At 43.5% G+C, this 12,586-nt stretch overlaps 1 protein-coding gene across 1 annotated transcript; it reads left to right on the top strand.

Moving 5' to 3' along the window:
• The first annotated feature begins 7,531 nt into the window (after nucleotides 1-7,531).
• Nucleotides 7,532-11,793, top strand: RAG1 (recombination activating 1). The gene has a single exon (XM_008686790.2). The coding sequence runs from the start codon at nucleotides 7,532-7,534 to the stop codon at nucleotides 10,661-10,663; it is 3,132 nt and encodes a 1,043-aa protein (XP_008685012.2). The 3' UTR covers nucleotides 10,664-11,793.
• Nucleotides 11,794-12,586: the final 793 nt, after the last annotated feature.

Raw genomic sequence — 12,586 nt, forward strand, 5'->3', positions numbered from 1 at the left:
GGGTGGGGTTTGTCATGTGGGAAAGATCTGGAGCAAGAATGGTGGGTAGAATTTTAGTAGCCAGGAAAAGGGACAAGAATTCATGGCTCAGCTGGTTTTTCCTGATAATCCACGGGGGGTCTTAATTCTCGGCAGAGGACAGGTGACAGTGACACGTTTTCAGCATGGATGGGAAAAAGGCCCCAGGTGTCATGGGGAAGAACAAGGAAATATTGGAAATCCTGCCCTTGAAGAATCTAATATATACAAATCTAGACTTTTATAAAAAAAAATATTAGAAGAGTATATCTTCATATGCACCCAGTATTTTATTTTGCCTCATTTAAAATTCATTAATAGTACTTTTATTTATCTGTAAATTTCATGGTTTTTTTTTTCTATTTTAAAGGTAACACATGACTGATAAAGAATTAGATGATACAAAAATCTATGATAAATATGGTTAAAAAAAAAAAAAAGACAAAGCTCTCTGGCTAGCTGGACCTCTGCCCCTGGCCCCTCCGGCCTGGTGTATATTCTTTGATGAGTCTCTGTGAACATCTAACTTCCCTAAGAAAAATTGAAAAGGGTTCCATTTATGAATTTTTGAGCTTAGTGAAATTTTCCAACTCTGGTTTGGGCATGAAGGGTGACCCACTGACCCTGTTTGCTTAGCCTTTCAGGTCTAATCTCAGGAAAGTTCCCGGAAGGTGGGATGGTGGCCACCTTAGTTTCATTTAACTTCTAGGTGAGTCTTTAGAACTGACGTTGGCCTGATCCTTGGAAGCTGGGATTTGCTCCTTTTTCTAATTCTGTGAGATATTTCCTGTTTCCTTCAAGGCGAAGCAAGAACATCTGGCCCTTTCTCTTTCTATGAGCCCAGTGAAGATGCAGGGTTTTGGAGTATGGGAGGATGAATGAGAAGGGCATCTTCTCCCATGTCCACCGTGCTGTGCTTCCTTTCTACTCGACCCCACTGGATAAGGAGGACTTCAAGGCCATAAAGCCTACCCATCCTGGAGGCCCTACTTCCTGCTGAAATTTTCGGCTCCCAGCCGCCGGGTCCCACAGTGTCGTATGAACCTCAGGTGATGGGTCTATCCGCTTGGGCACACACACTGAAGTGTCTAGAAGCCACAGGCCATCTCTCCTAATGTGATTGCAATGGCTTCTGTTCTGTCTTTAGCTTAGCGAGCAGGAGCTGTGTCCCCAGGACTAGTGATGCAGTTAGAAAGGCCCAAGTGCAAAATAGTGGAGCTAGAAGAGGAGTGTCTTATGAGGGCGGCACAGCACAGAGAAATCCTTGCACCTGCCTCTTTGACAGTTTTTGCTAAGAATCAAATGAGAGTATAGAGGATCCCTCACGTATTAGCTGGACAGAGAGGTACTTTGGGGATCAAGCTGTCCTAAGAAATATGAATGGGGTTTGAAACAGAGATGGTACTAAGTATACAGAAGTATACTCTTGAGTCATCTCCCACTATGACCACAAATTGGCTTTCAACATTCTTTTACAGTGGAGTGGAGTGGTTAAGGAGCCCACATTGACCAGTTAGTGGCGGTGTCACTACGGATAGGTTCTCCATTGCTCTAAACTTGTATTGCTTCTCTTTAGAGATAATAATGTCAAAGGTATAGATTGTTGGGATGATTAAATAATATGTAAAGCACTTAGAAGCCTGACCTATTGCTCGGGGCACAAATGATCAATCCAATTTTGTAGATGAGGAGATTCTGGCTCCCCAAATTTAAGTAATATATTGAAGACCTGAGGCAAGATTCAGATCCAGGCCTGTTGACTTCAAAACACTAGTCATGTTCAAACCCAGTGTTGTTGCAAGGAGCACAACCTTCCCTGACTGAGAATTGACCAGGTAGGAGGAATCTGGGATGGGTTTGGACACTATTTCCAAATAATAATAAAAATATGTTAGTTATTTGATGAGTATCTGCTAAGGGCCGACACCGTTCCCCGTATTTTCCTGTGATAACTCTCACTGTATAATCTCACTGACTCTGAGGTATATGCTACTAGCGTTTCTATCTTACAGATGAGGAAACTGAGGCACAGAGCTATAGAATCTTTTAGTAGAAGCCAGAGCTTATGTTGACAAGTTCATTTCCAACCCAAACAGTCTTGGGGAGTGAGCTGGCAGGTCTGGCAATGCTCCAGCATGCACCCGTGACCCTCAGGTCCCCTGGCTAAGCTTCCTGAAGAGCCAGGTGCCAGCTGGAGCTGGGGGCTCCTGGCCTCTGATTGGCTGCTAGCTTGTGTGGTTAGCCCTCTGTGGTGGGGGAGGCTGGGAAGAACAGTGGGAGCTGATAAATAATGCAGCAGTCTGCGCCAGGGGACCAGAGAGCAAAGAGGGGGAAGAGAACACACTTTGCCTTCTCTTTGCTTAGCAAGTAATACCAACCGAATTACAGACATCCCAACACTTTGGCCAGGCAGTCCTGCTGAGCAAGGTAACACTCGTAACTTTCATGCCCTGAGCCACAATATTTATTACATTTTTATGTTTCTAATCAGAGGGACTTGGGCTTTTTTTCCTTGTAGGGAATGAGGGGAGGGATCTAAGGAGGCTGACAACAATTTGATTTTTCTTTCTAATGTATAAAAATTGGAAAGGAGTAAGAAGCTAAGTTTAGGAAGACAGTGTAGGTTCCTAGAGAAGATACAGATATCCAAATTGCTGTAAATGAATATTGTGGGCAGAGGAAACCTTTAAGGAGTGCTTTTCGAATGAATGAGTAAATAAATTATCAGAGGGAAAGGTGTGACCCTTGGAAAGAAATGCTGTGCTTGTCTAGGCATGATAAATAAATCGGCAAACGAATTCCAGGGTGGGAGGAAATGTAGTTTCCCAGGTATTCCCAGGTATTGCCAGCAATTGCCAGCAATTTCCTGAACTCTGTTGGAGTAGGTAGGACACCGGCTTTTCTCAAAGTGTAACCGTGGGCTACTCATAGCAGGATCCCTGCAATGTTTACCGAATGCAGTTTCTGGACTCCATCCTAGATAAACTGATCCAGAATCTTTGGAACTGGATGAACTGCATTATTTTTTTTTAAACACAAGCTCCCCAGTGATTCTGATACATAGTCATTTTGAGAATTGCCACTGTAGAGACCCTACACAGAGATTATGTTCTTGAACTGGGATTCCGGACCAGGGCTTGCGACAGTGCCCTTCTCTTTCTGAAGTAGTTCAAGCAAGAAGTTGCCTGGAGGAAGGGAAAGCATCTTAGGGTCATTTCGTGGATGCCTGAGACTTATAGAAAGGCTGCTGATGCTGTCAACTTTTTGATGATGGTGTTTGGCAGAAAGTAGAGAATAGTATTTATGGAGTGAATGGATGGATGCACGAGTGGAATAGGGGCGACAACGAGGGATCACACTTGGGCACGCAGTGGTCACTTGGACTTTGTATACAGACCAAGTGGAAGGTGTGAAAAGGGGAGATTGTGGGTCAAGTGCTAGGATGCAGGTGTGTGTAGGGTGGGGGCTGGGCTGGAAGTGGGAGGTGTTCCTGCTTGTGGCTCAGCCTCCTGAAGTAACTAGTCATGCGCTCACCAAACTGTAGCTTCTCCCCGGGCCAAGCCATCCCACCCTGGTTTGTGCAAATGAATCCGTGCTCTGTGTTAACAAAGGCCCCGCAGCTGTGATGGCAGGTGATGGCCGCGCTGAGATGGCAGTGCCTCATGGGAACAGGGCTGAGCCGGCAAGTGAGGCTGGTCTGCTGCTGAGACCTTTTGTTAGAAGAGAGATCAGGCATTTGTAAGATTCCCGAGGGTCACACAATGACCACACGATAACACTTACATAATCCCCACTTCATGCTCTCTATAGGTCTATATTTTCGTTCCCTTTCTACACGTTTACCAGAAAAGAAAAATGAGGTTGCTGACCAGATTTGAGGCTTAGCCAGGTCTTAAAACTTGTGGGAAGATTAAAGAAGAAATAAAGAAAAGTGACAATGGATATATATAAATCTAGTCTTTAAAACATTTTTTCTTAAAGTAGATTGATTACAAAATTAAAAAAATAATACGTTTGTGGTGAAAAATTAAAATGATGTAAGAAAGAATAAAACAGGAAATTTAAAGAGACATTCTCGCTAGGGTTAATTCTATTTCTGGAAAGTAAACATTATTAAGATTTTAGTGTGTATCCTCCCAGAATGTGTGTACTTCTAGGTGTGAGCAAGTGTGCATAAATGGAATCCTCTTAGCTATTGTTGTCCTGTCTTCTGCTTTGTCATGTGGGTATCTTTCTGCATCATTGATGCATATAGAAATCACACATATGCATTAATGCGTATGGAGATGTTAAATGTCTGTGTTGTTTTCCATTGTATATCTGGACCATAGTTTATATAATAATGCCCTATTGGTGATAACTTATTTTGCTATTTCCTGTTTTTTTAAAGTAACAAACATTTTTTTAAAAACAAATCTCTTTCTATGTCTCAGTCTCTCTATATGAAATAGTCACTGTGGGAATAGCCTATGGAATGTTTATTTATTTCCACAGAAGAAATAACCTGTGGGAATGTTTCTGTAGAATAACTTTCTAAAAGCAAGTTGATTGCACCAAAGATAAGATACAGTTAAACTTTTAAAAGACATTGCTAAATTGTTCACTAGAGATATTATACCAGTTTATACTCATCATGCAATGTATGAAGATACTTGCATTTCCCCATACCTTCATTAATGCTGAGTAATAATATTTTTAATCTTTGTTAACCAGATAGATAAAATATGCCTCATTAGATCTAATTATTAAAAGTTCTATCTTCTAAAAGTAATACAGGTTTATTTCAGAAAAAGTAGAAATCAGAGGTAAGGATGAAAAATATAAAACATCTATAGTTGGGGTGCCTGGCTGGCTCAGTTGGTAGAGCCTGTGACTCTTTTTTTTTTTTTTAAAGATTTTATTTATTTATTTGACAGAGAGAGATACAGCCAGCGAGAGAGGGAACACAGCAGAGGGAGTGGGAGAGGAAGAAGCAGGCTCCCAGTGGAGGAGCTCGTTGTGGGGCTCGATCCCAGAATGCCAGGATCACGCCCTGAGCCGAAGGCAGACGCTTAACAACTGCGCCACCCAGGCGCCCCGAGCCTGTGACTCTTGATCTCGGGGTTGTGAGTTCAAGCCCCACGTTGGGTGTAGAGATTACTTAAAAATAAAATCTTAAAAAAAAAATCTATAGCATCCACAGATAACCACGATTAGCATCTTGGTGGATATTCCCCTCGAAGCAAGAAGAATAAAGCATCCCTTCTACCCCCTTCTTGCTTCTAGTTTGGATAAAGTTTTAGCAGTTGTGTTGAAAACAAAACAACAAATGCATTTAATTTGGATGTCAGTGGCTTATAATTGGCTGGTGATGGTATGCTTTCTCTGGGAGTATTTAAATAAATGCATTTTGGCAGATTTTGACATAACATTTCAAGCCAGTGGGAGTCAAGAGGGTAGTGGGTAAGGAGGGGAGATAGTTCTAGAGATCCCTCCAACATGCCTGTGGTTGACTTACTCATTGTGGAAGTTCATTATTTAGCTCCAGAGATGGTGATGCAGTGTTTAAAAATAAAAATTCAAAATATTATCTTGGAAGTCCAGAGAACAAGCATGTTAGAAAAAGACTGGGTAGGAAAAATCTAATGGCATGAAAAGGCATTTGGGAAGGAGTTCCAGCCAATGGGGCAGGGGAGACCTGGGAGGCCTTCACACCTGACGCAGGACAAAATTTAGGAACATAACTGAACCCTAAGCAACGCTGAGGTGTTTTCTGGGTGGCAGTTGAAATACTTTTGAGGTTAATGAGACCTTTGAGAAGGTTGAAATTGTTTAGATCTCACACAGTCCTGCATATAGAACAATGTAACAGGATTTCCTTTTTAACCATGCTTTGGAAATTGGCTTTTAGTTTTCACGAAGAACATCAGCCTCTGAAGCCTAGAGGATGCAAGATGGGACAAACTTCAGTAGTTTACAGGGATGACTCAAACAGAAACTTTGGTAGCAGCAGTCAGAATTGGCCCTTGCTTCTCCTTCCCCCCTAACCCCACCCCACCCCAGCTATTCATCTGAGGATTATTCTCCATGACCACATGACTGTGTAAAAATATCATCAAGCTGGTTAGTTAATTTTTAAAAAGATTTTATTTATTTATTTATTTATTTATTTATTTATTTATTTATTTAGAGTAAGAGAGAACATGGGGGGAGGGGCAGAGGGAGAGAGAGAATCTCAAGCAGACTCCCCGCTGAGCACAAAGCCTGATGTGGGGCTCGATCCCACGATCCTGAGATCATGACCTGAACTAAAACCAAGAGTCGGACGCCCAACTGACTGTGCCACCCCAATCTGGTTAGTTAAGTAATAGAGGGGGGGAAAAGGTTGCTTGACATAATTTGTGGGTCAAGAGTGTTAACCCTGGCAAATTTGGGAGAGCTAAATAATGGGTTGAAACACAGTTGTTGTTTTTCCAGTGATGTGTGCTAAGGAATTTTGAAAATATTGGGCTAATTGGATCTGGAGAGGACCCCAATGGCATTTGCAGATTTTTATTCTGCCTCACTACCCAGATTGGTAGGGTTTCCTGGCCTATGCAATTGCTAATATTTTTTATTAGAAGAAAAATATTACTCCTACCTCCTCTTATTACAGACTATAAAGCTAATGACCATTGTCCAGTAATGACTTCCAGGATGGCCTGTGTGATTTTTATCTGAAACTACTCGAATTTTTCATCTTAAAAGTCCTTTGGAATCTTTGTATGTTCATAATACGGTTTGTTGCAGGTTTAAAGAGCTCTGTGGTGTTTTGTTTCTAATGTAGACATAGCCTTGTAATTTACAGCAGTGTTCACTAATTAAAATTGTAAGCATAATTACTATCCATGATACTTATTATTAGTTAGCATTCATAAAGCCTCAAAATTCACTTCATCCTTTCAAGTAGTGAGTAATTAGTTTCTTTGGGTTTGTAGCTTTATCATCCCTTTATGATCCGCTTGTAAGAAATAAACAACCAAGCTCCCGGGAGACTGCTTTAAAAAGCTAGAAATATATTGTCCAGCTAGTGCAATGAGGCTAATACAATGCAGAAAATATGACTTTTCTGTGGTTTCACTAGCCAGTTTTTCCTTGGATTTACTCAGCAAATTACTATTCAGCCCTAATGTGTACTAGGAATGTTGGAGAGATAGAAATGAATCACTCAAAGATTCTGTCCTCAAAGACCTTAAGGTTTTGGTGGAAAGAAAGTAAGGTCATACATAAATACGTAAAATGAACCATTGTGGTGCATGTTGGTATAGATGACTGTGTACACGGTCAAAGCCGGGAAATGACTATTCTCTGCTGTATGCTCAGCACCTAACGGAGTATATTAAAATAGGAGGTTTAATAAGTAACTTTTTGGATCAATGAATGAATGAATAATTGAATGTATTAATTTGTATTCCTTCCAAGATGCATCAGTGGGATATTGAATTCTTTTCTTAATCTGACTTTTTTTTCATTGTTCTCAGGGATCTCAGCCAGCATGGCTGTCTCTTTGCCACCCACCCTGGGACTCACTCCTGCCCCAGATGAAATTCAGCACCCACATATTAAATTTTCAGAATGGAAATTTAAACTATTCAGGGTGCGATCTTTTGAAAAGGCACCTGAAGCAGCTCAAGTAGAAAAGAAAGTTTCCTCTGAGGGGAAACCCTCTCTGGAGCAATCTCCAGCAGTCCCAGACCAGGCTGATGGTCAGAAGCCAGCTCTGAGTCAACCAGCATTAAAAGCTCACCCTACGTTTCTGAAGAAATCCCATGATGATGGGAAAACAAGAGACAAAGCAATCCACCAAGCCAACCTTCGACATCTCTGCCGTATCTGTGGGAATTCTTTTAAAACTGATGGGCACAATAGGAGATATCCAGTCCACGGGCCTGTCGATGGTAAAACCCAAGTCCTTTTACGGAAGAAGGAAAAGAGAGCCACTTCCTGGCCAGACCTTATTGCCAAGGTCTTCCGGATCGATGTGAAAGCAGATGTGGACTCCATCCACCCCACTGAGTTCTGCCATAACTGCTGGAGCATCATGTACAGGAAGTTTAGCAGCGCCCCACGTGAGGTTTACTTCCCAAGGAGTGCAACCATGGAGTGGCAACCCCACACACCCTCCTGTGACATTTGCCACACTGCCCACCAGGGACGCAAGAGGAAGAGTCATCAGCCAAACGTGCAGCTCAGCAAAAAACTCAAAACCGTGGTTGACCGAGCGAGAAGAGCCAGTCGGCACAAGAGAAGAGCTCAGGCCAGGATTAGCACCAAAGAAGTGATGAAGAAGATTTCCAGCTGCGGTAATATACATCTTAGTACCACCCTTCTTGCAGTGGACTTCCCAGCACACTTTGTGAAATCCATCTCCTGCCAGATTTGTGAACACATTCTGGCTGACCCTGTGGAGACCACCTGTAAGCACGTGTTTTGCAGGATCTGCATTCTCAGATGCCTCAAAGTCATGGGCAGCTATTGTCCCTGTTGCCAGTATCCCTGCTTCCCTACTGACCTGGAGAGTCCAGTGAAGTCCTTTCTGAGCATCTTGAATTCCCTGATGGTGAAATGTCCAGCCAAAGAGTGCAATGAGGAGGTCAGCTTGGAAAAGTATAATCACCACGTCTCGAGCCACAAGGAATCCAAAGAGACTTTTGTGCATATTAACAAAGGGGGTCGGCCCCGCCAGCATCTCCTCTCCTTGACCCGGAGGGCTCAGAAGCACCGCCTGAGGGAGCTCAAGCTGCAAGTCAAGGCTTTCGCTGACAAAGAAGAAGGTGGAGATGTGAAAGCTGTGTGTCTGACCTTGTTCCTGCTGGCGCTGAGGGCGAGGAATGAGCACAGACAAGCGGATGAGCTGGAGGCCATCATGCAGGGGCGGGGCTCTGGGCTGCAGCCAGCTGTTTGCTTGGCCATCCGTGTCAACACCTTCCTCAGCTGCAGTCAGTACCACAAGATGTACAGGACTGTGAAAGCCATCACCGGGAGGCAGATTTTCCAGCCTTTGCATGCGCTTCGGAATGCCGAGAAGGTCCTCCTGCCAGGCTACCACCCCTTTGAGTGGCAGCCCCCTCTGAAGAACGTGTCCTCCAGCACTGACGTGGGCATTATTGATGGCCTGTCTGGGCTGTCCTCCTCTGTGGACGATTACCCCGTGGACACCATTGCGAAGCGGTTCCGCTACGATTCGGCTTTGGTGTCTGCTCTGATGGACATGGAAGAAGACATCCTGGAAGGCATGAGAGCCCAAGACCTTGATGACTACCTGAATGGCCCCTTTACCGTCGTGGTGAAGGAGTCTTGCGACGGAATGGGAGATGTGAGCGAGAAGCACGGGAGCGGGCCCGCAGTTCCAGAAAAGGCAGTTCGGTTTTCATTCACGGTCATGAAAATTACCATAGCACGTGGCTCAGAAAATGTGAAGGTGTTCGAAGAAGTCAAACCTAACTCTGAACTGTGTTGTAAGCCTCTGTGTCTCATGCTGGCAGATGAGTCTGACCATGAGACCCTGACGGCCATCCTGAGCCCTCTCATTGCTGAGAGGGAGGCCATGAAGAGCAGCCAATTAATGCTTGAGATGGGAGGCATCCTTCGGACTTTCAAGTTCATCTTCAGGGGCACCGGCTATGATGAGAAACTCGTCCGGGAAGTCGAAGGCCTCGAGGCTTCTGGCTCAGTATACATTTGTACCCTTTGTGATGCCACCCGCTTGGAAGCCTCTCAAAATCTTGTCTTCCACTCCATCACCAGAAGCCACTCTGAGAACCTGGAGCGCTATGAGGTCTGGCGTTCCAACCCGTACCACGAGTCTGTGGACGAACTGCGGGATCGGGTGAAGGGGGTCTCATCGAAACCTTTCATCGAGACAGTCCCTTCCATAGATGCACTCCACTGCGACATTGGCAATGCGGCCGAGTTCTACAAGATTTTCCAGCTAGAGATAGGGGAGGTGTATAAGAATCCCAATGCCTCCAAAGAGGAAAGGAAAAGATGGCAGGCTACGTTGGACAAGCATCTCAGGAAGAAGATGAACCTCAAGCCGATCATGAGGATGAATGGCAACTTTGCCAGGAAGCTCATGACCAAAGAGACGGTTGAAGCAGTGTGTGAATTAATTCCCTCTGAGGAGAGGCACGAGGCTCTGAGAGAGCTGATGGACCTTTACCTGAAGATGAAGCCTGTATGGCGATCGTCGTGTCCTGCGAAAGAGTGCCCAGAATCCCTCTGCCAGTATAGCTTCAATTCACAGCGTTTTGCTGAGCTCCTCTCTACCAAGTTCAAGTATAGATACGAGGGCAAAATCACCAATTATTTTCACAAAACCCTGGCACACGTCCCTGAAATTATTGAGAGAGATGGCTCCATTGGGGCGTGGGCGAGTGAGGGAAATGAGTCTGGCAACAAACTATTCAGGCGCTTCCGAAAAATGAATGCCAGGCAGTCCAAATGCTATGAGATGGAGGATGTCTTAAAACACCACTGGCTCTATACCTCCAAATACCTGCAGAAGTTCATGAATGCTCATAACGCGTATAAAAACTCTGGGTTTACCTTGAGCTCGCAGTCAGGCATAGGGGACCCGTTAGGCCTAGAGGACTGTCCAGAAACTCAAGATTCGATGGAATTCTAAGGAGGGCAGCCGCTTTTGAGTTGGTTTTGCAAATCAGTTTTCCTCTGGGTTGCACTGAGGCCTCCTCGCGCCCTTCACTCCTGGGTGTGGGGTTTCGCCCCCCTCCAAGCAGCGCTAGATGGGAGAGGCCGGCGGTGCTGAATCCATGTCAGGAATGGATAACTGATGAGCTGATTGCTGGAGCCGTTTAGGGAGTTCAGAAAAGCAACAGGAGAAATCAGTTATTTGAAAGCTCACTAACTCAGAACAGGAGTAACTGCAGGGGACTAGAGATGAACAAAGATGTACATTGTGTGTGACTGAGCGACATGAAAAATCAAAACCAAGGTTGTCCAAGAGCAGCCCGGGAAGCCGGGAGAGGAATTTGTCTCGTGGTTTCCATTCCCCACCCCTTCAATTTTTTATTCTTTATATTGAGATATACATGTTTTTTATATCATTTCTGTAGAATATTTTTATTTTGTAAATTTCACAGATCTGGGCTTATGCCACAAGATTGAAAAACCTTTAAAAGCTTTTCAGATTTCTCGAATAATAACATCTTACACACTTGTATGGGATGATGACCTTCACAGAGTGCTCTCAATGCATTTTCTTATTTGGTACATTTATGCAGAAATCCCCTACATCCAGGAAAATTTTGGAAAATCAGCCCTCGTCTGGGTTTCAGTGATGTCACCATGGAGTGAACTTAAGAGGTTAGGAGGTCATCTGCAACTATGAATTTTTCAGTAATAAAGTTGGAAGAATAAAACTGCTATCTACAGTTATTTATTAAGTCTTCTGGTAATACATTTTTACTTAGCTATCAGTAGCCAAGTATGATTTTTATTTTTACTTTTTAATTTCAATGAATTTAGCGTCGCCAATGCTTTTCTATAGAATCTCGAAGCCACAGAGGCTTTTAAGATCTGGGTTTATTCACTGTGTAAAAACAGATTTAATGTCATACTGAAACTTTCTGCCAGATTTTCTCCATATGAAACCTGGGTCACTTTCACTAAATCCAGATTTCATGGAGTCTTTCCCTCTGCAATGTGTTACTCTTTCTGTTAAGATCAGTTTACTTTCAGTGTATTCAGATTTTTTTTTTAAAAGCCATTCTTTTTTTTTTTTTTAAGATTTTATTTATTTATTTGACAGAGAGACAGCCAGCGAGAGAGGGAACACAAGCAGGGGGAGTGGGAGAGGAAGAAGCAGGCTCCCAGTGGAGGAGCCTGATGCGGGGCTCGATCCCAGGGATCCGGGATCACGCCCTGAGCCAAAAGCAGACACTTAATGACTGAGCCACCCAGGTGCCCCTCAGTGTATTCAGATTTTTGTAGCAGGATACCTTTGTACTTTTTGCACCTGCTAAGTGTAGACGAAGCCTGTTCATAGCGCAGAGGAAGAGTTAACATTTGTAGAGTGTTTTTTTTTCCCATTTCTAAATATTTTTGCATTCATTTTGCCTCGTTTTTTTGCCTCACAACAACTCTGTGAGGGTAGACATTGTTACTATTCCCACTTGATGGAGGGTTATACAATCTGCCCAAAGTTACAGTGATAATAAATGTCTAATCTGGAATTCGAACTCAGGCCTTTTGTCTCCAAATTCCATATTCTTTCTACCAAAAAAAATGTTAACCACCATCTCTTTTCTTTTATAAGGCAGTATCATAATTTGTTTAGGATCCCAAACCAATGACTGCAGTTTATAATTCTTGGGAGCAGGGGTGGGTGGGTTTTATAAGTCATTACTGTGTTTTGGGCCCTTTGATAGAAGAAAGTAATGGTAAAGCTACCAAGAGCCCCCCAAAGTCTCTGATGGCTCTGGTTATTTGGAAATTATTGTCTTCATCCTTAGGAATTTGGGAATTGCCAATTGCTGGCAATTTAGAGCAGGCGTGGGATTTTATATGCTAGTGAGTCATAATGATATGT

This window comes from Ursus maritimus, unplaced genomic scaffold (genome assembly GCF_017311325.1).
Source record: "Ursus maritimus isolate PB19 unplaced genomic scaffold, ASM1731132v1 scaffold_23, whole genome shotgun sequence".
In the NCBI taxonomy this organism is placed as follows: domain Eukaryota; kingdom Metazoa; phylum Chordata; class Mammalia; order Carnivora; family Ursidae; genus Ursus; species Ursus maritimus.